The 26,373-nt window shown below is 44.7% G+C and overlaps 1 protein-coding gene across 3 annotated transcripts in view; it reads right to left on the reverse strand.

Moving 5' to 3' along the window:
• Positions 1–15,891: 15,891 nt before the first annotated feature.
• Positions 15,892–26,373, reverse strand: part of MCM9 (minichromosome maintenance 9 homologous recombination repair factor) — an 85,328-nt gene continuing 74,846 nt past the window's right edge. For 2 of the 3 annotated variants that reach the window (XR_011497900.1, XM_044757108.2), the window contains 4 exons: positions 25,790–25,993; positions 24,650–24,732; positions 23,812–23,957; positions 15,892–19,309 (listed from right to left, as the gene is read on the reverse strand). Coding sequence is in view for 2 of the 3 variants with exons in the window: in XM_044757108.2 (XP_044613043.1) it covers positions 17,836–19,309; positions 23,812–23,957; positions 24,650–24,732; positions 25,790–25,993 (1,907 nt within the window). In the remaining variant the exon portion in view is untranslated. Of the gene's footprint in view, positions 19,310–21,240; positions 21,383–23,811; positions 23,958–24,649; positions 24,733–25,789; positions 25,994–26,373 lie in introns of those variants that run through there. The other variant, XM_070496796.1, reaches the window with a different exon arrangement.

Consider the following 26,373-nt stretch of genomic DNA (forward strand, 5'->3'; position numbering starts at 1 on the left):
CTAAGAATCTCTCAATTGCCTATAACTGCTGGAGGGCCTCATGTTTCACAGCAATTCTAGGATGAGTGGGAAACTCAGAAGACATGAGGAAAGACAGCATTCATTATTAATGAAAGTGCCACTGCCATCTGAGGAGACACGGTGCACTTAATGCTCAGCTTACCTCACTCTTCCATCAATAAGCCCGTGCTCTCTAATCGAGTATGGCAACCCTCGGTAGGCTCACTGGAGAGGATGACAGCCAATTAACCAGCACTCTTTGGCCTTAATTAAGCTGCCTTTCCTGTCTAGGATACGACGTCAATATAAATGGAGACTGTTCCCGCTGTATTTTACTTCCATTATAAAACTGAATTGCAGATTAATTCCTTTAAAATATGATCCAATTAAGCTTCCCTTATCTAATGAAATGCACATGTTTTGTATTTTAAATGAGGAGGGAAATTCACTTAATTTCTTTTTTGCTTCCCCCTCCTCCTGCTCTCTTAACTGATGGTCCAGGAGGGTATTAGTTTACTAGGGCTGCTGTAACAAAATACCACAGATGGGGGGCTGGGGACGGACTGAAACAACAGAAAGCTATGTTCTTGAAGTGCTGGAGGCTGGATGTCGGAGATCAAGCTGTTGCCAGGTTTGGTTTCTTCTGAGGCTTCTCTCCTTGGCTTGAATAAAGCTGTCTTCTCGCTGTGTCTTCACATCATATTCCTCTGTATGTGTCTACGTCCAAATTTCCTCTTCTTACAAGGACACCAGTCAGACTGAATTAGGGCCATGCTAACAGCCTCATTTGAGGGTAATCGCTTCTTTAGAGACCCTTTCTCCAAATATAGTCACATTCTGAGGCACTGGGGTTAGGACTTCAACACATGGATTTTGAGGGGACACCATTCCACCCATCTCAGTGAAGAAAGGGAGAGATTTCCAAGGAGAGGCAGGAGAGTGTACACTTAAGGGCACCACCTCTGGAGCCAGAACCTCTGGGTTCAGATCTCAGTTTTCCTGCCTGCCACCTATGTGACCTTGGGCAAGTCACTTACGTTCTCTGCCCTTTAGTTCCTTCATCTGTTAAATGGGTTTATAATCATGCCCACCTCAGGGAGTTTTTATGAAGATTAAACAAGTACTTTATACAAAGAAAGCCCTCTATATGTATTTGCTATAATTATTTCAAGTTTTTCTCCTAAAATGCTTAAAGAATGCTTACACATTTTTCTCATAGGGGAAATGAATGACGTGTGTCAACACATTATAAAAACGTGAAGAACATCTTGATCCTCATGGTACAGTGAATTGAAGTGATTATTTTCAAAATTTATTTTATATTTGCAACGTTCTTTTATACTCAAAACATATAATGGCCCTCGCATTAGGGCATGAAATGGATTGGGGCCACATTGGCAGACTTCGATCAAGACTATATCCTGTCACCCTCCTCCCCCGGGTCCTGCATCTTCCCCTCCATCTGAACCGAAAGCAGATTTGAATTGTGTGCCTGGTTCTACCTGAGTAAACCTGGTCCAAGATCTGGGGCTCCAAATTCAGATGCCTGCCTTCATTTTCACAAGGAAACCCTAATTCTGGACCAATGTCCTTCTTTCCTGCTATACACTGGTAGCTAAGTATTTCTGGAGAAAATCTGGTAACCACATGGGCGAATTCCACTAAAATATCATGGTCTCCAGCCCCTCTGGGGTCCTCTGCAGGACTGAATCTTTTCCTCATCGCTGGTCCACACCATCTCCCACTATCCTAGGGGGCTATTCTCAACTCTTACCTCTGCAGCCAAGTCGTGCAGTCAAACCACGCCCCTCCCTCTTGGCCCATGACAGCTTCCTCATTCCCACCAGGAACACAGTGGTTCCAGCAGCACTGGTGCCTAACTCCGTAGGCGCCAGGCGGAGTCTCTCCTCGGCCTTTGCTCTTGTGCAGGGGATGCCTTCTTTTCTGCCAGCCTCCTCCTCCACCTCCATCTGCCTTACTTTTACTCCTCTTTTGAGACTTGGCTCAAACATCACATCCCCCTCTTGAAAGCCTCCTTCCATCAGCATCCCCGCCTCACCTGGCTGGGTCGGCTTCCTCCTCGGTGCTTCCTTCACTCCCTGCACACATTTCTGGCACTGTATCCATCCCTCCCAGCAGATTGAGTCCCTTGCAGTGAGAAGTCCTGTGTGTTCATCACTGAATCTAACTGTCCAGCACAGCAGATGCTCCAAAAACGTCCTGTCTTTCCTCCATTACATGGACTGTACTAAAATCATTTGTGTGCCAAGCTCCTGAGAGACAGGGGTCAGAGTCTTCATCATTTTCCTTCCTGTGTTAACCAGGGTTCTTAGCTGCAAGGAACGAAATCTCTCTGTGTTAAGTACACGAGGATTTTGCTAAGAGGAACTGAGCAGCTCACTGAGCCAGTGGGAAGATCAGAAAGTTGGGCCTGAAAACAGGTATGGAGAAAGCAAACTAAAAGCAGCCAGGGCCACATGAAAAATCACACCTCCAAACCTGGCCACTTGACGTACAGAATGCACTGCCTCCCACTGCCACAGCCAGCTGTCCCTGGAAACTAGAGGTGGTGCAGCATCTGCCACAGCCCTCTGCCCCAGTGGATTGCCCACTCTCCCTCCTTCCTGGCCTCTCTGGCCCCCAAGTCACACTGGGGTGTGTGCACCTGACTGGCCAAGCCTTCAAGTGCCCAGACACTGAATGCAAGAGACACCAGGAAGGTGAGTAGTGGGTGTTGCAGCTGGTCAGAGAAAGTGAGGGAATTTCTCAAATAGGGAAGGTGGCTCAGACAATGGGCCCAAGAAACGACAATTACCCATTGTAGATCTCTCAGGCTTGGCACAGCCTGTCAAACAGGGAGTGGTATGTAAAGGCAGATACAAAATAAAGTATGAATGAATCTCCTCTAAAGGTGTTCCCAGAAACTCAATTGGCCCAGGCAATCTTGACCTGGCCCTACAACCCACGTTTTTGAGGAGGAGGAGACAAGGAGGGAAAGGATGGGAGAAAAGAACAAACACGTGTTAAGTGTGTGTGATGTGCCAGGCCCTGTGCAGGCACATTAGAGATGTCCCTGCTGGTGACACGATCCTCACTAGAATGTAATGTGCAAGAGGCAGGGACCAGCCACGTCTGCCTCATCATTTATCACATCCCCAAGGCCTAGCACAGTGCCTGGCACACAGGGGTCCTGGATAAATACTTGTAGTGTTGAATAATCCTATGAAGGAGATACTGAGCCATTTTGCTGATGTTCAGATTATGTACTGCTGGAGTCACAAAGCTAGTGAGTAGCCGCTCTGTCCGGCACCCAATCCCACGATCTGTCTATCATCACACCGTATGGACGCAATACTATGGATTGCCAATATGCAGGCTACTGGGAGGAGTGACATGAACATCATGGCAGCACAAAATATCCCTCATTTTTGTCCCCCTTTAACAACTAAAATTTGGCATCTATCCATGAACAAAGTGCCTCTGCGGGAGTTGTGGGATCTAGAATCACATGCCCAAGGACCCGGGAGAGTCCAGCCCACCTGTGCAATGGGGAACAGGTGATCCTGCTCTGGGCTGTGGACTGGCTCCAGCCCCTCTCAGCCGCAGTCCTGGAACGCCTGGAAAATACCGATTTGGGTAGAAACCCACGACAAGAGAGCCTTTGCAGAAGACCAAGTTCCAGCACTCTGTTGGAAAAAAAAATACAAGTTTGGATGTCTTGGAGTCTTTGCCTAATATCATCCCTTGCCCCAAGGTGGCCCACCTTAGAGAAACAGGAGGACAGCAATCTCTCCTGGGAGAGACAGGGAGAGTGGTGAGTGAGCCCCCAGCTACCCCAGCTGTGCAGGACGCTGCTAAGGAAACCCATGTCTCTCCCACAGCAGCCAGAGTGGTAAGACAGAGCTGCATGACTAGGAGGAGGGAGGAGGCTAGGAAAGAGGCAGATCAGAACATCAGAAGGCAGTAAAGGGACACGGTTCCTGCTGACTGTTCTAGACTCCAGCAGGAAGCCTGCTCATGAGCTGATGAGAAAACGTCACTAGAGGACCCCCCACCACCTGGCCCATGGGCACCCCCAACACCCTGAGTGCCAAACCCACACCTCTGTAAAACTCCTAGAAGAAAGCCTGGGGGTAAGTTCCTTGACAACAGTCTTGGCAATGATTTTTGGATTTGACAACAAAAGCAAAGGCAACAAAAGCAAAAATAAACAAGCGGGACTACATCAAATTACAAAGCTTCTGCACAGCAAAGGAAACCATCAACAAAAGGAAAGGCAACCTATGGAATGGTAGAAAATATCTGCAAATCATGTATGTGATAAAGGGTTAATATCCAAAATATATAAAGAACTCATACAATAGCAAAAGAACCTCCAAACAATCCACTTAAAAATGAGTAGAGGACCTAAATAGACATTTTTCCAAAGCAGACAGCCAAATGGCCAACAGGTATACGAAAAGATGCTCACCTCATGGGGCCAGCCCAGTGGTGCAGTGGTGAAGTTCACACGTTCCAATTCTCGGCGGCCCAGGGTTCGCCGGTTTGGATCCCGGGTGCAGACATGGCACCACTTGGCAAAAGCCATGCTGTGCTAGGCATCCCACGTATAAAGTAGAGGAAGGTGGGCATGGATGTTAGCTCAGGGCCAGGCTTCCTCAGCAAAAAGAGGAGGAGTGGCAGCAGTTAGCTCAGGGCTAATCTTCCTCAAAAAAAAAAAAAAGATGCTCATGTCACTAATCATCAGGGAAAAGCAAATCAAAACCACGATGAGATAACACCTCACATCTGTTAGAATGGTTGTTACCAGAGAGACAAGAAATGACTAGTGTTGGTGAGGATGTGGAGAAAAGGAAACCCTTGTGCACTGTGGGTGGAAATGTACATTGGTGCAACCACTGTGGAAAACAGTATAGAGGCTCCTCAAGGAACTAAGACTAGAACTACCATACGATCCAGCAATCCCACTTCTGGGTATTTATCCAAAGGAAATGAAAATAGAATCTTGAAGAGATATCTGCACCTCCATGTTCATTGCAGCATTATTCACAATAGCCAAGATATGGAAACCACTTGTGTCTGTCAACAGATGAATGGATAAAGATGTTGTATGTATATATACGCAACGGAGTATTATTCAGCCATGAGAAAGAATATCCTGCCATTCGGATCAACATGGGTGGATCTTGAGGGCATTATGCTAAGTGAGATAAATCAGACAGAGAAAGACAAATACTGTAATGTTACCACTTATATCATGTGGAATCTGAAAAAGCTGAACCCGTGGAAATAGAGAGTAGAATGGTGGTTACCAGGGGCTGGGGAGTGGGGAACTGGGGAGATGTTGGCCAACTGGTACAAACTTGCAGTTAGAAGATGAGAAAGTTTTGGAGATCGAATGCACAGCATGGTGATTATAGTTAATACTACTATATTATATACTTGAAAGTTGCTAAGAGACTAGATCTTAATTGTTCTCACCACAAAAAAGAAACAATAATTACCTGACGTGATGGAGGTGTGTGTTAGTGCCATGGTGGTAATCACATTGCAATACATAAATGTATCAAATCAACGCATTGTACACTTTAAACTTACACAATGTTACAAGTCAATTATATCTCAATTGAAAAAATAATGCAGCTATTGCTTGTGTGAGATTCTGGGAATATTTTTAAACTTCCGATTAACAAAATCTCTCTGAGGACCTTGCAGAATTGGAATCTGACTGCTTGCCCCCTACCTCCGAAAGGAATCACATTATTAAGTGCATATTCTTTCAGATTATAGGTTTCTACAAAGCAGACTCTGACCTCATGACTCAGAGGGTTTCAAAGCCCTGTTGCAGCCTAGCTGTTCAGGCAGGCATTTTCAAAGTCTTTGGGAGATGGAGCAGTTTCTCATAATGATCAGATGGCATACCTCCTGGACGCCCCAGCCAGTCTCCTGGCTCACTCCTCAGCTGGCCAAATGAGAATGATTTTGGCAGAAATGTTTTCATCATGAGAGCTGAAGGCAGGCAAGCCTCCAGCTTTTGCTGGTCAATTTATGCATCTCAGCCCTTTTGGTTCCTGCATCAGAGTCACGTCATGCCCCCTAGTGGTGTGAGTGGCAGAAAGGCCCGGCTGACCTAGATTCCTTTCCGTGGCGACTATTCACTTGTTAGAGCACTCGTGGTCAAGGCAAGTAAATGCAGGAAACAAACAAACAAAAACCCCTCAGGAGGGTCATCTAGGGTCCAGCGACTGAAAACTTTTTAATGAGGAAAAGTTCTCCATGAAAAAAATATTTGCACCTATTTGGTGGGAAATAAAAAGGGAAGATTGGTGGGGCCGCCCCATACCATCCCCAGAGGTGGCATTCTCAGTGGGTTCATATGGATGGTACCTGCAGCCCCACACGACATGAATGTCCTGCAGGGCAACTGCATTTTCTCAGGTGCTGAACCGAGGCCAAGGCATTGAGGAGTCCCCCGCTTCGGACCACGGAGCGGCTGCTGAGGGCTGCCGGGCGAGGAAAGGAGGCCGGCCCTCAGGCACTGCTGCCTTGGCTTCGTGACCATCTGGAGAGGGCTGCCTCACACTTTTCTTCCGGAAGCACACGATGACCCAATGGGAGATGAGCCAAGACCCTTAAGACTTTGGCCTTGCCCTCACACAGTCACATTTCTTTTGGGAGAACTCTCCTGATAGAGTGGATGGAGCACTGGCTTTGAAATCATACTGTTCCTCCTCCACTGGAAGCCATTTGTTAGCTTTGTGACTTTGAAAAATTAACTTAGCCCCTCCGATCATGTTTTCATCTGTAAACAAGGTTAATGATACATTTCTCACAGAATTGCTGTGAGAAATAAGTATCAATCTGTCTCATATATCTATCTCATATATATATATATATATATATCTCCAATATGAGTAAACACAAACATGTATAAGGCATCTAATAATGATGCCTAATGCAGAGTAGGTGCTCGATACCCGTCAGTTCCCTCATCCCCCATGTCTTCACAGTCATCGCCCTCCTCAGATCTCTGAGCTGGGTGGGTGGCAGTCTGCACACATCCTGAGGCAGGACCCCAGCACCACCCCCGCAGTCTTCATACACGGCTCTTGCTCCAGAGACAAGCAGACTCAGTTCACCTGCTTCTGAGGTTTCTCAGGTCTAACTTTTTACTTGGAAGGTTTGTGTTTTGTTTTGAAATGATACTGAGACCTGATGCTTGGGATTCCTCCTGGACTCGAGCCTTGGCAGGATGCAAACACTGTCATCTTTCTAGAGTGAATGGGAGTTGCCTTTAACCACTGAGATTCTTATCTGGCCCAGAGACTCCCAAACTCTCTTTACTGGTTAAAAAAAAAAGTTACAATTGGTTGTGGGTGCAAAAAGGGTAGGGTGTGGTGACAACAGGCCTGCAGTAAGGAGGGGGCTTACTCGTGTCAGTGCTTGGCAGCTCTGGCCACATCCTCTTCCAGCATCATGTGCTGCCAGCTAGCCCACACCCAGAAGGTGCTCCCTCCATGTACTGCCCTCAACCTTCGAGCTCCCAGCAGGATTCTCCCGTCTCACTGAGACAGACAGCTGGAGAGGGGGAGGGGAGCAGCCTGCTGACCATTACACTCCCCACTCTGCATCAAGGTCTTCTGTTCTGCCTTTGAATTCTAAATCCATTGATACCGAGTTGGGCGGCAGGGCAATTCTTTAGGATCAGCAGAGCAGTTCTAAAAGCTGTTTCTCATAATTATACAAGCTGACAACTAATAGCTGTGGTTAGTACAATGACACGCACCACATAAATACCTTAAATTTGATGATGAAATCAATTAAGAAAATATTTTTAAACACACACCTCAAAACTGCCCTTTGTAATAAAATACATCCTGTTTTCGTCAGGTGCGTTCGCTAATCTGCATGGCTCCCTCCAAGTCTGCTGGCCTCAAGGTGAAGGCAGCCTCTTGTGTACAGTCAGCATTAGTGGGGAACACTGGGAAAAAGAAACGAGAGGGAGAAATGGGCAAATGTAGATAAATGGTCATTCTGCCCTCAAATGTCTTAAATGTCTCATTCAACAAATATTTATTGAGCATCTACTAGCTGCCAGGCACTCTTCTAAGTCTTGGGGGTACACTGCTGAGTAACACAGACAAACAGCCTGCCCTCGTGGAGCTTACAGTCTGGTGAGGGAAGACAGATGGTGCCCTGCTGGACCTGAGGCCATACTGGAGCCCGAGGCAAAAGGAGGAATCAGTAACACTGATCCTACCTTTGTTTAAAAATTTGATATTTTTCCCATTATTGATTTTTTTTCCCCCTTTGATTTTTAAAAATATTGCAACAAAATATTTATCTTGATTATTTAAGTTTTTGGTGTCCTCTCAAATTTTGTGCTCAAGGCAAATCTCACTCCCCTCCTCCTAGTCCCAGCCATGAGAAGGATGCTGATAGATGCATGGTAGGGTCTGAAGTGTACCCCCCATATTTCCCTTCAAACGCATGTGCCCATCTTCCCCACTGCTGAGAGTGCTCACAGCTCACAGCTCACAGCGGCATCTCCACTCCCAGAGATTGCCCTTGGCTGCCCAGAGCCCTAGCCCAAGGTCATGCCTTCTCCCCAGAGACAGCCGACATCCAATGATTGATCAATGTGGAGAGAGAAGATTCCAGAACAGCAGAGGCCAGACGACAATGCTTATCTGTCAGAAGCAAGGTGGGAGCAAATACTGCACCGAGCAGCAAGGTCAGAGCAGCAGGAGGGAGACTGAGGCACAGAGAGCTACGGAAGCGGCTGGAGTCCCTGGATGCAAGATCAATCTATACCAGTGGCTCTTGAAGTGTGGTCCCCTGACCAGCAGCATAAGCAGCACCCGGAAAATTGTTAGAAACACCCATTCTCAGGCCCCAGCCCAGACTTCCTCAACCAGAAACTCTAGGGGTGGGGCCCAGCAATCTGTGTTTGAACAAGACCTCCAGGCGACTCTGATGCACTAATCTGTACTGTCAAAAGGAAGGATGATGAGGAGGCTAAGGGCAGCTGTGCCATTAAAAAGTCAGAATTCTTTGACCACTTCTGGACCTGAACCAAATTTCGGACTCAGAGCTCACTGACTGAAGGAAAGACCAGATCCTCAGGAAGGAGTACCCTGCAACAGCTTGGCAAGTCTCCATGACAATGATTTCCCCAATCCTTACCCAAAGGGACTGACAGATACTTACCTGGGGAAAAGAAATAGCCCAATATTTTGAGATGTTGGACATAACATCTGAGTTAACAATGATACCCAGCAGGACACAAAACATGGTCCCTCTGGTCGAGTGGGTGTGTATGGGTTCCTGGCCCAAGTCCACTTCACAGTGGGTCTAGTTGGTCCAGGGACCAGCCCAGTGGTTATGTCCCCGGTCCTTGAATGCATAACTGAAATAGTCGATACTTGCAAGTTGGCAGAGTACCCATATGCTCACATTGGTTCCTTGGCCTGTGAATTAAAGCTATCATGGTGGGAAGGACAAGTGTGAGCCTCTGAAGCTGCCCCTAAACCCCTCCTCTGGGCAAATTACACACATCCCGGGGCAAATAGCAGAAATTAATGCTACCCTTAAAGACCTAAAGGAAGGAGAGTGGTGATCCCCATCAAACCTCCATTTAATTCATCAGCCTGGCCCCCACCAAAACTGGACAGATCCTGGAACATGTCAGCAGAGTGCTCCAAGCCCCATCAACTAGCAGTGGCAACTGCAGCTGTTGTGCCAGATGTGGTATTAGCCACAGCCCCCACCACAGCAGCTGATCTGGAGGCAGCAACTGATACTTACGGTTTCTCTCTTCTACTACTCATTCTAGATTTCCCTCATTCCTAGTTAGTTCTGGTGACAGACAATAAAATAAAGGAGTAAATTTTATAGTACGTTGGATGATGAAAATGCTAGGGAAAAATTGGGTAAGGGGAAAAATGTTCTGCTATTTCGAATAGGTTAGCGTAGGCTTCTCTGACAGGAGACATTTGAGCAAAATCTTGAAGAAGGTGAGGGAGTGATCACCTTCAGAAGAACACTTCATATGGATGGAACAGCAAGTGAAAAGGCCCTGAGGCGGGATCATGTCTGGAGAATTACAGGAACAGCCAGGTTGGTGTGCAATGTCAAAGAGGTAGCAGGTGGCCAGATGTGTAGGGCCTTAGGCAGCATTATTATAAGGACTTTGGCTTGTACCCAGAACGAGGTAAGGAGCCACTGGAGGGTTTGAGGTAAGAAGTAACATGATCTGACTTTATTTATTAACAGGATCACTCTGATTCCTGTGCTGAGAATAGCCCACAGAGAGGCAAGGAGGGCAACAAGGCAAGAGAGAACAATGGCTTGGCCCAGTGTGAGGGCACAAATGTGGTGAACAGTGGCCAGATTCTGGGTATATGTTAAGTGGACATTCCACAGGATTTGCTAACAGATAGGATGTGGGATAGAAGAGAAAGTAAACTGTCAAGGCTAACTCTGAAGTTTTTGGCCTTAACAATTGGAAGGATGGAGTCTCCATTCATTTACCAAGATGGATAAATCTGGGAAAGGAGCAAGTTTGGGGGGAAAAGTCAGGAGTATAATTTGGAATACAGTGAGGGTTGAGATATCCTTTAGACACCCAAGGAGAGATATTGAAGAGGAGTTGAATATTACAGTCTGGACTTCAGGAAAGGAATCATAGACTAATTGATGGGTTTTGAGAGTCCTAAGACTCAAAGAGAGTAACGGGGAGAGGGTGGGAAAAGAAATGAACCCTGGGTCACTCGAACATTAAAGGTCCAGGGGAGGAGGAGAAACTAGGCAAGGAGCAGAAAAGCTGAGGAGGCCCTAAGAGGCAAGGAAGGAAAACCACAGGCAGCTGATCTCCTGGAGGCGAAGTCTGAAGGATTTCAGGGAGGGGAGAGTAGTCGACTGTCAAATCAAGTAAGGTAAGGACTGAGGACGAGCATGGAAGGTCCTTGGTGACCTTGATAAGAGAACTTTAACACAGTGCCAAGGGCAAAAGCTGACCTGAAGTGGCCAGGAGAGGGGACAGGAATGGAGACTGGGGAATACACAACTCTTTAAAAAATTTTGCCAGAACAGAGAAATGGAGAGGGAGGTTGGGTAGAGAGCTGTTTTGTTATTGTTTTGTTTTGTTGTTGTTCTTTTAAGATGGGATAAATACCAGGATGTCTGTAGGCTGGTGGAAAGGGTACAGTGGAGAGGGGTAAATGGATAAAACAGCGAGGGGAGAACTGCTGGAGCCGGCAGGAGGGGATGGGATCCAGCACACAGAGGACGGGTTTTCTTCGATAGCAGCACAGATGGTCCATCTGCGGTATTGGCGAGAAGGCAGGACCCGCGGTGCAGGTCCTGGCAAAGCCTCACGTATGGTGGGAAGTGGACCAGGAGCTTGGCAAAGTGGGGAGTTTCTGGAGGTAATACTGTTCTCTCATTTTGTGAAGTAATATATTAAGGTAACTTTGGTCAAGTTATTTAGTTATCTCTAAGCTGCGGTTACCTAAATTTGTAAAATGAGGATAATACCACTATAGTATAGATTGTGGGGAGAATTAAACGAATTAACACTAGAAAAATGCGTAAAGAATAATTAGCACATAGTAAGCAATCTAAGTAGATAACTTCTACCCTTTATCAATAGATATTATTTTTAATGGAGCAGTAAAAAGTGAGGGAAGGATTTGGGAAGTATTTGTCCCAGAACCTAATCTTTTTTTTTTGAGGAAGATTAGCCCTGAGCTAACATCTGCTGTCAATCCTCCTCTTTTTGCTGAGTTAGACTGGCCCTGAGCTAACATCTGCGCCCATCTTCCTCTACTTTATATGTGGGATTCCTACCACACCATGGCTGGACCAGCGGTGCGTAGGTCCACACCCAGGATCAAAGTGAACCCCAGGCCGCCGAAGCAGAACGTGCGAATTAACCGCTGAGCCACTGGGCCGGCCCCCCTAAACTTCTTTCAAATAAGGTATGTTAAAGATTTTTAAAAACTCACTTAAATGTTTGAGCTTTTTCTTCATTTGTAAAATGGGGTATCACCTGAATTATGAACATTACTAGTTGCGAAAATCATTGTCATGTATCAAATACATTTCGAAAACTAAGTACTAATGTTATGATGATTGATATGTTGTAATTAAAATTTGATTGGGCTTAATACGTGCTCAAAACCAATTTAGAAAAATCTCAATTGTCATGAACTTAACTTGGCTCAAAGTTTCTTTGAAACTCAGCTTATCGTTTTTGGAGAAAACTGTTATAATGTCCATATATCTAATTATAATGAAATTAACATTTCATTGCTTTTGTAACTGTCAGAACCCATATAATGATATTTGGAAGAAAACCGACTGGACAGTGTCTGGCAGGTACTTTCCCGTTCAAGGATGGGTCATGTGAACAGATACTTGAATTTTCCACCTTTACTAGTTCTTCGGGGCAAGGATGCAGACAAGGAGCCTCTCCAGGGATTTACTGTGCCCCAGTCACTAGCGTCGCTCCCCATTCACATTAGGTCCCCTCAAAGGCAGCAAACCAAGGTCTCTGATATGCTAGATTCAGCGAGGCAGCTTTGGGTTCCCCTTCTTAAAAAGCAGTTTAATTTCCCAACAATGATAAAGGTAAGATCACTAAAGATCAATCTTGCATTGCTCCTCAGTTCAAAATTATTCTGGACTATCATTTCTCGGTAATCCTAAAAAGGATTAAAGTAGGCCTAAGACACTTTGTATTGCCTCTCCTCACAGTGGGTCTAGTTCCTGCTTTGTTGGCAATTGTAACATTGAAAATCTGGAGCAGGTTAAGATGTACCTTAACTGCAGAGATCATTCCCGATGGTATATTTCAGAATAATATCCTTTCTATTTTCTATCTACTTTGTCTTTCATCAAAGCATTTCTAAAAGCTATGATGGAGTTACGATGAGCAGTTGACGCACAGGACAATGGGAGCTTGGCAACCACTCACACAACAAACAGCTCGCTCTGCGGCCTGCAGCTTAAGCTGCACTTTCACCCTGCCAAAAGGGGCTTGCAATCTCTGAAAAACACCTCGTTGCTGTCAGGCTGGGAATTCAATCTCAGTGCCTTTCGAGGCACGCTCCCTCAAGTTGGTAACCATTACAGAAACAACAAAGGTGGTAGAATTATGGAACCTGTAACCAAGACCCTCTCAAGATGGAAGAGGGGCAGACTGGCCAATCACCGCCTCCCACCTCACACCCTCGGAGACTCTGTCTCCACCCACAGCTCTGGCTGTTGAGTTTGTACCACGTGGCCACTCACCCCACACACACCTCCTCTTGAACCAAGGTGAACACAGCCTGAAGCAGGAAGACGAAGAGGGGTGTATCACCAGGAAAGATCAGAGAAAGGCACTGCTGGAGCCAGGTCCCAAAGCAGAGCAAAGCTACAACGTACCTGGAGCAGAGAAGCCCTGAGTGAGCATAGACAGCGGGGCTGTGGAGGGGACAGTAAAACCGGATCACACTCACTGAGAGGCAGCGCCAGGACCCAGGAGAGGCTGAGAGAACTTTCCGGTTCCAGGGCCATGTAGCCTGGTGAGACTTTGCTTCCCGTCTTTAGTGAGACTCCCCGCCATATCCTTACAGCAAATCTACTTTTATTTCAACTAGCCTCCGAGGCTTCCTTTCTTCTAACTCACCACCACCTGAGTCCGAAACCCTCATCCTTGGCTGCTATGGACGAGATCACTGAGGACAGTGAGGTCACACTGTCGGCTGTGATCAGTCAGTTCTAGGACCCAGTTTGCCTGATTCCCTGTTTTGCTGTGCTACCTGCTCTCCTTTATGTATCAGCGGGCCCTGAAAAAGTTAGATCGGAATATTAAGCAATATTTCAACACTGGCTTGGTTTATTATGAAAGCCTTAAGTTAAACCAAGTCTGTCCCCACAGAAAAATGCACCCAGTACAAATGCTTGCTTTCTGGCGGTTCGACTTGGCCAAGGCTTAACATTCCAAAAAGAAGAGTGGCCGAAAAAACCATTTACATTCACAACATAAATAACTCAGACCCCGCTTCTCGGTGAGATCAGGCCCAGCATGTGCACCCGTTTCCCTTCTCGGACTCCATCTTGCACTGGAGTGTTTACATAGACACATCAACAATTTAATTAAGCCAAATTTAACATTTCTGTCAAGTTGACTTTTACAAATATTACCTTTAGACATATCCTAAGCCTTTAAGAGGGAAGACAGTGGAAGTGATAAGAAAACAGAAGAATGTGTCATAGGGGGCAGTTCCACAGCTTCCTGTGTACGTCCTCTGCGTGACGGTGAAGGGGACGTGTGTGGGTGATGACTCCCCATATACCTGGGGGGCTCTGCCACCTGCAAGACGGGACGCAACAAAACCCCTCTTGTGAGCCAGGAGCCTTTTTAATCTTTCCTGAATGTTAACAATACGGAAAGCAGACACAGAAGATGTTGTTTTGAACACTGAGGAACGTGCACTGGCCTGGCCGTCGGCGCTGTGAGCCTTAGATTTGAAGCTGGGCTGTTTGATCAGCTGCATCTGGGAGGTTAACCTGGTGCCAGATGACCTAGACCGTCAGGGTAGGTTGGTTCTGAACTCCCAAATGTTGTGGATTGGCCAAAAGTGAGCTCTAGGGGTCTTCCTTGGGGTTGACCTGAGATTTTCTCTAGAATTGGTCTTCCAGTAATTCCACCAGCTGGGCAGCTTTAGCAGTTGGAGAAGGCACAGAAATGAAGTACAGTACACACATAAATAATATGTAGGTTTGTTAAAACTTGTCAACCAAGAATAGATCTCTATTATTAAAGTTTTGGTAAACCTTCAGAAAAAGTTTAAAGTTTGGTTGAATTAAGCCAAAGAGTTAAAGATATCAGAATAATATGTTTGTTTTTTCCGTATTTCTAAGAAACACTAAAAATTACAACAATAAAATCTCTATTATAAATTTTAGGATACCACATATACACTGAAGAGTATATCTTTCACAGTGTCAGAAAACCCAACTCTTTTACATAGTTAGAACAGAATTAAAATTCTGGTTTGGTTCTCTCACAAACAAAATTAGGTATAGCATTTATTGTGTTTAAATAGTTTTACATTATTAAAATGTTTTCAAGGAGTCCATTGGCCTGACATAAAAATGTTCTGACATGTTGCTTCACAATGAAATGTATTTATTACACTTTCACTTATTGATCAGAAGTGTGATTTCTGAGACTGTACCTATGTCCCCTCTCTGTGCTTCCCTGGTACACACATTACAGACCAAATGGGGAAAGTCTTCGTCATCGTGAAAGCACACACTGTAAGAAAAGTAGGACACAGTAGGATAAATGTGACCTCAGGACAGTAAACATTTCCCAGCCCTGAAACTATGACAAGGGACCCAACGGCAGTGGTAGTGCTCCTGCCCAGTACTGACCCCCAGCATCCCTGAGACCCGGAGTTCAGTCTGGAATACCAGTGGCCTCTAAAGGAAGTTGAGCGCCTTAGGGGTAGCAGATTCTATGAGTGGGGCAGGAAGAAAAAATCATAATGGGTCTGGAAGATGCAGTTGTTTTCAGATAGCATGGATGCTTTTAGAAACGTCAGAGTCCTAAAAGTACATGGGTGTCAACATCAAGGCACTTCCTACTGACCAAGTTGTGACATTGTGAGCATCAAACATAAGCATAGCAAAGTAGTCATAACTCAAAAGTGGGCGGTGATAGAAGTTTAATTTTTTAATAAGTAGGGGACCATTCATATTGAGTATTTTATTTCTTGTAATAATTATGTCTGTTTATAATATTTACATATATAGTTATTTCTATCTGGGTAAGCACTAAATAATATACACATGGAACTTGTAACTTGACCAAATGATCCCGGCAGAAGAAATTACTAAAATAAAAAATACGGTGGATTTATTAGCACAAATACTAGGATGTATGATGAGTACAATAATAAGCAGGTAGAAGGTAGCATAGGTGGTCATACACAGTAACCAAGGAAGAGAGACAACTCAACACCGCAATTTTAAAATATGAATTACTCAGTGTCCTGAAGAGACAAGTTAACTACATAAACTAAATTCCTCATTACTAAGAAATGAAAGCTCTAGAATCAAGATTCCCAAAAAGGAATACAACCATTTTAAATGATAAAAACAACAGATCAAAATGCCCTAATGACAAGCGAGTAGGTTAGGTACCGTCAGCCATGCAAAGCTTAATATATCATTACGGCAAAAGATACCAAGTTTCAAAGACAAAAATTTATAAGAAAGGGACTTAGAAGTTTACCATAAAAAAAAATAGCTCAACACTGTGGCTCAGGTTTGAATGACCACAGTCTACAGAATCAGATCATGTCCAGACCAAGAATCAACTGGTCAATGACCCAGATCCTTTCCTTTCCTCAGTTCTAGTAAGAACACTGAAACCCAGGAAAGTAGCAACACTGAAAGATTAGGAATATATCACCTTAAGAATCATGCTACACTGGGAAGTTACTAAGTAGAGAAATAATCAAATTACCCTATGTAAACCATACTCTTGATGTTTTAGAATGGGTGTAAGGGAGTGTGCAGTAATAAACTTTATAATCCTTGCTTACGTTTATCTTTTATCAGTTGTGTAAGATGTTTGAAGATTTCAAAAGACTCGCCCATACTAAATTTGCATCATAGTTTAAAATTTTTCAGAAAATTTAATTGGAAAATTCAATTTTGGAATTGATGTTTAAATGCTCAAGAAAAATTGTTTTTTTCTATATGAATTTAATGAAGTGATCATTAAACAGAGTACATATAGTTTTGAGTATTCTTCATGTCTAAAGGTCCCTCAATGAAAGAATCTATTATTATTTTACACATTCACATTTTAGAAGAAAAAGTGTAATTATGGACTCCTAACAGCCCCTGCTAGAATCAAAGGAAGAAGTGATTTTAAGAGGACTTAAGAAAGGCAAAGCTTGAGTCATCTATTCCTCCCAGACACAGTCATCTGCTTGGTTTTAAAGACAAATGAATCATAACTTAGTAGGAATCACGTTTCCATACTAACCACATGGGTAGATGCCACGACACATGATTGAGACTACTGCACACTCTCCTTCCAACCACAGGACTGAGGTTGAAGTTGAAGGTTGAAGGTATGTGGCCAAAAGATAAAAAGAATTGGAAGCACAAAATGTTGGCTCAAGAAAGAAAGGACAACTCAAAAGGTCAATACTTCAGGAAGCTAGTACTTGACCAGCTGCCAGATCTTTAGGAATACCATGAAACTGTGAGGATGCCTCTCAAAGAAAAAAACTTTAGTCACATTTCATCTGACACGAGAATAAACACAGAAAAATTTTAGAAAAATCACATAATTTTTGGCAAATCATGATAAATGTTCACCATACTCAGCACATCTTGGGTGAAAAAAAAAAAGGAAAAGAGTTCACCTGCCTTGTTAGCTTTATGAGCGCCACCTTCCTGGCATCTGTCCCCGACTGAATGAAAGAAGGGATGTAGGGAAGACCTTCCCCCTTAAAAAAGAAACCAAGCCAAAACAAAACAAACAGAAACATCTTTGGGAATATAAGGACTCCGTTTGCAAAATTAAGCACAACGTCAATTAATTCGATTCAAGTGCTGGTATCACACTGACCTACATTGATTATACAACTTTTCAAGTCACGAAGATAAACTTGACATTATAAAACCTGTTGGAGGAGCTGGTACTCAGAATGGCACTCAATGTGGCCAAGGGTTCTGTGCACATACAAACACCACGATGATGCCCTGAAGGCGCTGTGTTGAGTTGGGGAGGGTAAAATTTGACCAGAAAGCTTTTCATGATTATGGCTTTTTTCTCATTTCTTCATCCCAATCAAAATCTAACGTGTCATCATCTAGTTCTGGTAAAGTGAAGAGAGAGTTTTTGGGAAGACACAATCTCGCCGTGGACCCCTCCAGCTGAAATGTTTTCCTTCTCCTGCCGAGCAGTGGAGCTGTGCTGGTAGGAGGGGGGCTTGGGCCTCGCCCCCCGCAGGTCCCCCTTTCAGGAGGAGGAGGGGACTTGGATTTGGATTCAGAGGGGGAAGTGAAGGAGAAGTCTGCCAATCTGGCGAGTGTGCAAGCATGAACCTTGCTGCTCCTATCACTGCACGAAACCTCCTCCTTTTTGTCTCTTTCACAAGTAGGATGAAAACACCCCGTCTCATTCCCAAGCTCTAATTCAGGCTGAGTAACTCTCTTCTCCGGGGCACGGTCCCTCTTCTCTCCTGACCCGTCTCTCTCTGGAGGCTGCCGTGCCACCTCCTTTGTCTTACCCTGCAGCCGATCCGAGCTTCTGCTTCCTGAGGTAGAGGCCAACTTTTCTGGACCCTTCACAGGCAGAGCCGCTCCTTTTCTGGTTTCGTGGTGGGGACTTTTAGGACTCTGAGGTGCTATTTTAGTTGTGCCAGGAGACACTCGGCTGTGGTCTTCAGGGGAGTGGGTCAGTCTGGACTTCCGTTTGAAAGTAAATTTTGCCAGTTTGGCCACTGGGGGACCCGGACTCTCAACACTTTCAAGTTCAGGCTCTTCGGCCTGAGCAACGGCCTTCTGTCTCCTTCTTTTGGGAGTTTCCCGCCTTCCTTCTGGGCAGCGTACAGCAAGCGGCTGCGGGTGAGAAGGGCTTGCGGGCTGTGAAGGCGCCCTGGCGGGATTTCTGCAGGAAGCCTGGGCCCTCTCCTGGCGCAGCCTGTGCAGTTTTCTGGGGACGTGATGAGTCAGTACTGAGTCTGCTTCCTCAGCAGATGCTGCTGCTTCAGAAACCATCGCTGCCTGTTTTGCCTTTTTACCCTCACCGTTGTCTGGCCTCAATGGAGCTTCTGTCTCCCTTGGTGCTGGAAGCTGTTCAGTTTCCAGTTTGCTCCCTTGGCCTGGCTCACTCTTTTCCTTACCCTGAGATTTACTGTTGGAGATTTTCAAAGCCATTTTTCCCCCAGTTGTTTTGGGACGAGGAGACACAGGAACAGTGTTTTGAGGTTCAATCTGATGAGTTGCCATGGAGTCAAACCAGTCCAAACTGTCATCTCTGCTATTTTTGTGCTCAGCTGAATGTTTTCTACTTGCTGATCTATTGGGCCCCAGATGGGATGAGGGATCGAGAAGTGGGCTTCCCCGGGGACTGCCTCCCGCAGAGGGGGCGTGCGTGCCACAATGTATTTCCTGCTGTGTGGATGTTCTGAACTCGGGTTCTTCCCCTGGATCATTTCCCGAGGATCCTGGAGCAGTCTCTCCCTCCACTGCCAGTGGCTGGGATTGGCACGCACTCTGACTCTGTAACCTGCAGCAGAAACACAGAAGGAAAACACGTATTGAAGGGAAGAGCACTCGCTCCTTTCTTTAGTCTCTGAGATACCACCTAAAGGTTTATGTCCAACATAAGCCCAAGGTAACACCAAACACAGTTTCCCAGAGCAGCAGGGGGAAATTATCCTGTCATCAGTATAGGATTTAAGTGCTCTGATAATCACTCTCATTTAGCCCAATACTATAGTAAAATAAAGAAAATGAGGCAGCAGGTTTGTTACATTTTTAGAGCTCTCTGAAAGTCTATTTAATTCATTTAAGATTGTTTGAAGGTCAGTGGAAGATGCTCAGTCTTCTTTCTCATATTAAACGTTCAGCTACAACACAGCCCAGTAGCTGTCTGCACTGTAGCTGACTGCTGATCGAGAAAGTGGCTCTGGTTGTCTGGTAGCCAGTGTGCAGACCAGAACCAAAGTGAAAAACTAGAAACTGTGATCTCTCACCTCTTTCCCTAACCGAGGCACCAAATTTTAGCGCATCTAAAAAGTCACCTTCCTCAGGAGTAGCAGACTGATTCCTCTGTACAGCAGCTCCCGCTGCCCCCTCCGCCATTCACGGGCGTGGCAGACCTATCGCGGGCAATTGTGACATCTTTCATGCAAAGCCCAGCCATGTTTCAACCTGTGTTCTGGGCAGACGCTCTTCATCAAAACCGATACCGAGTTGAAACCCACTGATCCTCCCAGATTGAAGGATCTGATCAGTGATATTCATTTCAAATCTTGGGCATATTGGAAAGTGAAATAATGCCAGAGGACCCGTTTCTACAGGGACTGTAGTTTCTCAGAAGGAGCTCCTCTAGAAAGCCCTTCCTAACAACCTAGAAACGCCTTTTCAATAGAAGGGCAACACGACCCTGCTTCCATCTATGCACTAATACGACCTGCACTAAATCTGAAAAGAACTGCACCAAAAAGCACATGAGTAAATCAGTCTAAAAATCATGTGAAATCATAGAAAAAAGGAATACAAGAAAATACATTAAATTTACATGAATTTTAAATGTAAACATTTAAATACATTAAAATGTTAATGGTAAATCTCTCTGGGAAATAAGATTGTATGTGATTTTTGTTTTCTTAATTCATTACTTTTATTTTTAAAAATACTCTATAAAGAATATGTATTACCTCATAATCAGGGAAAACAAAAAATTACTGTAAAAATATTGGGTTATATTCATTCACAGTACACTTGGAAACATCAGCACAGTAAAATCCATGTTCAGTGTAGTCATAAGCAAACAAAAAACCCAAATACCTTTCAACATTACTACTATCAAGTATGTTTTCAGCATCAAGTTGAGGTCAGAGATACTCATAACTGTTAAAGCTCCTTAACAATGTGCTAAAAGATGGGGAATTTTAAGGGGTAGAATAAATTTAGTCCTAGTATTTCAGTCTAACTCTGACTTTGGGAATTAAATTGTCCCCTACATAAAATATCTAGTATTGGGGGGCTGGCCCACTGGCATAGTGGTTAAGTTTGTGTGCTCTGCTTCAGTGGCCCGGGGTTCACTGGTTCAGATCCTGGGCACAGACCTACACACGGCTCATCAACCTATGCTGTGGCAGCATCCCACATAAAAAGTAGAGGAAGACTGGCACAGATGTTAGCGCTCAGCGACAATCTTCCTCAAGCAAAAAGAGGAAGATTGGCAACAGATGTTGGCTCAGGGCCAATCTTCCTCACCCCCCCCCCAAAAAAAGAGAAAGAAAGAAAAAAGAGAGTCTAGTTTTACTAGACCTTCCTAAAAGACAGCATCTTTGCACTCTGTTTCGAGGTGGGTAGACTAGCCACCACTTGAGGCAGGCTGTCACTAGTAAAGCACTTTCCAGAATAAAAGTGTGATAAAAATACAAATGGTTTTATTATTAATGTGTGATCTCCTTCAGGAATAGAGAACTCTTTCCTAAGGGGATAAACCCACAGGCTGCTGGGGTTTTCTCACTTGATGAGATTAGCTTTTCGTGCTGTTGAGGTAATTCACTTTCACTTGCAGGGCACTGGGTTTTGCTGCTTCGAGGATCAACACCAGAACATGGCCCTGCATGACAAAGAAATACCAGAAGAAAGGAATATTTTAAGGCAGTATCCTATCTTTTAGATCATTACCTACCTTTTTTCTCTTCTTTCCCTCCTGGAGGGTCACTTTGAATCCGGTAAGTCCTATTGCTGTTTCTCTATCACATAACACTGATCTTGAGCCTCACATTCCTTCCCCCTTCCTGATCCAGCATGTCAGTTTCTGGTAGTCAAAATGACCAGTTTCTGGTCAAAGTGAGCAGCCTCTCCAAAAGCCAAGCCTAGCCCAGGGCAGGTGTGAAAAGGACCAGCCACATCAAACACAAAAGAACCAAAGGAACAGCTCTGATCTTAACACCATGTGCTGGATCACTAAAAAGCCAGGAGACCAAAAGAAAAGGGGGTTGGTTTTACACCAAGTGCAAGTTTACTGCAGGCTGGCACCTGGGTATCAGCAGGACAGAGGCAGTCTCCACGCCTCCCCAGGGAGTGCTGAGGTTTTACAAATTCAAAAGAGGATGCTGCTGGAGGAAGAGAGTGAGCAAACAAGAGAGAAACACAGGAAAAGAATACTCAGGGCTTTATTTAATACAGTCACTATCCCGGTGTGGTCCCCAAATCCTCCTGCAGCTGCTCCACTTCCACGGGCACTTGGCTCACCAGACCCCAGCTCCGAGAGCAACACCAACAACCAGGTTCAGGTCAATCATTAAGCCACTCGCACTGATCATGAAGACACCCAACGGATACACTTGCCGTTCCTCATTCCTGTTTCACAGGGACAGACTCAAAGCTTAGCCTTTTAGAAGCTCATGTAGTTGGGGAGCACGAAACACTAAAGTTCAGGGAAAAATTCTTTAGGTAATACACGTGCCATGGTCCTTCCCGTGTGTCCACATTTTAACAAGTCATTAGAAAGTTGAGTTGTGGACACTGCTTTTGTCATTCCTGAGTTGTTACCCTGGAGGATGAAAAACAAATTTCCCTCTTTGACATAAAATACATCGTTCTCACCGGGGATTTTTTTTAGTCTGTTAAATATGTAAATTTTTAAAAGTCATGAACTCGGGCATGTAGAGAAGGAAGATCAGGATGCTGACGGGAGGCTCAGAGCTGCTGCTAAGGAGCCAGCAGGGCCTTGCCCAGGGGAAAGCAAGGCCTGGTTACCTCTAACCAACCCCTAACTCCTCAGCTTACTAGCCTAGGCTGGCCAGAAAGCAGCCTGGGCCTGTCTTCTGCCTGTGATTTTCTGTCACCAGGGTCATATATAGACTACCGATAAATATTTATCAAGCTTGGAAGAAAGCTTTAAAAACAAGAAGAATAAAATTAAAATATTAATAAACACAACAATTCTTTATGTACACTCCCTTGTACATATCCTCTCCTGGTGAGGAAAAATGATAAAGCCAAGTTATCAAAATGTTTTGTGTCCAGGTCTGGCCTGGGGTAGATCACTCTTCTGGTGTCCAACTTCCTCTTTCGTAGCAGCCGTCCCAGCCACCTCTCTGAATAGCACTGCCCTGCTTCTCACACTGAGCCAAAGAAAGAGAAGAGGAAGAAGTGGTGGTAGTAGACAGGATAAAGCCCATTCACTCCGGTTTCTTGATGCTACGGAAACCGTGCATCTTGGGTGTGAACTGTGGGTGGCTGACCTTGGTGCTTCTTATGTAATCGGGACCCAGTGATACCAACTTACTAGATAGTGAATTTATATACAGCTTACTATATAGAGAGAAGGACCAGTCAGTCCGACTTCTCCACGAGGCTCACCAAACCAGCAAGCCAAGGAAACGCAGCTGTGGAAAGCAGTCTCCAGAGATGGCAGCCATCAATTCCCCTATCCTGATAGGTCTATGCCACTCCTCCCGTCAAGAGGTGGTGTCTAGTTCCCTTTATGTTGCATGTGGGCTGGCCCTCTTACTTGCTCTGACTTCCAAAATGTGGCAGAAGTGATGCTGCGCTAGTTCAGGCCCAGCCTGTAAGGGCCCTGGCAGCCTCTACTTTTGCTCTGTTGGAGCCCTAAGCTACCATGTCAAAGCTGTGACTACCCTACAGAGAGAGGGCCCAGCCAACCCCCAGCCATTTAAGCCACTCCAGCTAAGGCACTACACATGTGACAGAAGCCATCTTGGATGCTTCAATCCCATATGAGCTCCCAGCTAAACGCCGGTGTATGAGCGGCCCCAGCTGACGCCATGTGGAGCAGAGACAAGTATCCCCACAGAGCCCCCCTGAATTTCTCCCAGAAGAGCGAGCACTAAAATGGTGGTCGTGTTTTTTTTTAAGCTGTCGAGCTCTGGGGTAGTTGATTACACGGCAAGAGATAACTGAAACAATCCCCTACAGAGAGTACAGACAGATTTTCCATTTCAGTTACACTTTCTGTGTTTCACTAAATGCCAAGCAAGGATTTTCTATTATATGCCATTCTTGGTTTTCTTTTCTCACCTTTCGAGTCTTCTTAGCTCTTCACTCAAGAGGCTGTGCAGCTCCAGCTTTTCCAGAATAAGTTCACACTGCCTCTGGTACTGCTCCAGGGGGTTTTCAGGAAAGGAAGTGTGGAGTGCATTCACACCTCCCAGCAGCGCACCTCCCTGAAGGGGTGAGAAAATGGAGAATACCAGACCCGCCTGCAGAGAGGAAGGACACACTGGGGACCCCTGACCCGGATGGCTAAGACTAGCCCTCTACCCCTCTTGGGTATCGGAATCACCTGGGAGCCTTTTTCAAATTTCAATAGTCCTCTCCCCCAATTCTTGGTGGCAAGCATTGCTCTAGGAAGCCATGTTGTCACTAGTGGGACCATGAGCATCCTTCAGGTGTGTTGAGGAGAAAATGGATTGAGACCCACTACTTCACACCAATGGGCAAAATCAATGCTATTAACGTAGAGAATGTTTCCATGATGATTTTTTCCCTTTTTAAAAATGGTCTCCTTGGGGCCGGCCCCATGGCCGAGTGGTTAAGTTCGCGCACTCCGCTGCAGGTGGCCCAGTGTTTCGTTGGTTCGAATCCTGGGCACGGACATGGCACCGCTCACCGAGCCACATTGAGGCAGCATCCCAAATGCCACAACTAGAAGGACCCACAACTAAGAATATACAACTATGTACTGGGGGGGCTTTGGGGAGAAAAAGGAGAAAAAAAAAAAAGGTTTCCTTTAGATATTTCCAGGAATTATTAGCTCTAGAATATGATCATTTTTATTACTTCCGATATGCTATAAATCATCTTTTTTTCGATGCTTATAAGTAGGGTTCAAATATGAGGTTCAGAATATCCTTACCTGCATCGAGGACTCCATTACTGACACCACTGTAATAGCATCTTCCAGAGTCACAGTGTCACGAAACATCAGGCGAGCATGAGCTAAGAAAGTAAGACACATTTGAAATTTTGAAGATAGGAGTTTTTTAATGAGTATTTGAGGTGATAAATGTAATACCTGATCCTGTCCAAACTGTATTTTATAAATGAGCTACTAATAACAAACTAATTTTACTAGAACAAGCACAGAAGTCGAAGTTCAACTGCCTTTAGGGTTGTTTCTCTAATAATTGGCCTAATCCTTTTGCATAGCCCACGGCAATTCTGTGTACATAGTTTTATATGAAAAAAGTACTCTGAACCACTGAAAAGAAAGGGGCTATATAAACATATATTTAATATTCAACAGCTTTTAATCCTCATTTTCTAGTCTATTATAGAAATACACAAAACTAAAACTCATTTCTCATCTCTGGCACTTCTCTTTATCTGTGAGCTTTTCAAAACTACCAAACTTGCAAACCTGAATTTTCAGTATTTCCTGTCCTCATATTAGCTATAAATCCTTGAAAAATTGAAGTGCATTTGTTTTAAAGAACTCTTTATTAAGCATATGTCATGATATGATACAGTCAGTTCATATGAATTTTTTTTTTAGAATTATTTAAACAAGGGCTAAATGTAAAAGCCAATGTTAAAAAAAAAAACTCTTGAGAGGCACGTGAATTCTGTGTCTCTACGTAAGTCTCATGCCTTGGGGATGGGATAGGGCATGGCATTATTTCGGTGTTGTTACCTTAGCAGCAGGTTGCTATACAGGAAACAATTCCAAACAGGGAAGCATCCCACCCAAAATGCTGATAGACTGCCCTTGAGAAACAGAACATCACTAAGACTTCCAAAATGAATGTTTTAAGTTATAGGAGGTCTTGAGATATCACGAAGATTCCTCTTTCTTAATGACACTACATTTCACTTGACACCCATAATCCGTCCCCAGAAGATGGGGTTTCGTAGCTCAGAGCCTTTACTTTTCAAGCGACTGCGAGCACCTTAGAGTAGGGATTATCCTTCTCATCTCTGAATTCACGGTGCCAGGCCCTAGGCCCTGCACTTATTGGGCCCCCAATGAAAATATTATTTGTTGGATGAAATGAACCTTCTGCTAATCGGATCAAGCTTTCCAGCAGGCGGATGGTTGTCCGGGCAGCGTTCCGGGAATCACTCTGCCTCTGCATCTGGTAGTACCGGAGAAGAACTTGATTACCCACGTCAGACAGCGTGGGCTGCAGGTTCCTGATGAGGCAGAAGTAGGTTTTCATTTTTTCCATGCTCCAGAGTTTCTCTGATTTGCTTGGGTAACCTGTAGAAATCAGGCGTGGGGTCAGTAATTTCTAAGAACAGGTAAACATTTCATTTTAAGGGTTTTGATAAAGCTCTTGTACTAATTTTTAAAAAGGTAACCTTCAGGTTTTGTGGTCATTGAAAGCGTAGCATATAGTTTGAGAATAAGCAGTCTTAGGATCTAAACTTAATAAAGGTAAGCTTCCTATAGGGCTTAGAATTATTCAGAAAAATTCTGGTCTGCCCTATTGTAATAAAATAGTACTTGGGCAAACCTAATTCAATTGAAAGAGAAGCACACATTTAGAGATTTCCGTTTCATAATTCAGTCCAGTTTTCCTTGCATGCAAGAGGTGAGTGGTAATTATATATCGTAAGGTTGCCCCGTTTCATCACAAA

Source organism: Equus asinus, chromosome 24, assembly GCF_041296235.1.
Source record: "Equus asinus isolate D_3611 breed Donkey chromosome 24, EquAss-T2T_v2, whole genome shotgun sequence".
NCBI classification, from domain to species: domain Eukaryota; kingdom Metazoa; phylum Chordata; class Mammalia; order Perissodactyla; family Equidae; genus Equus; species Equus asinus.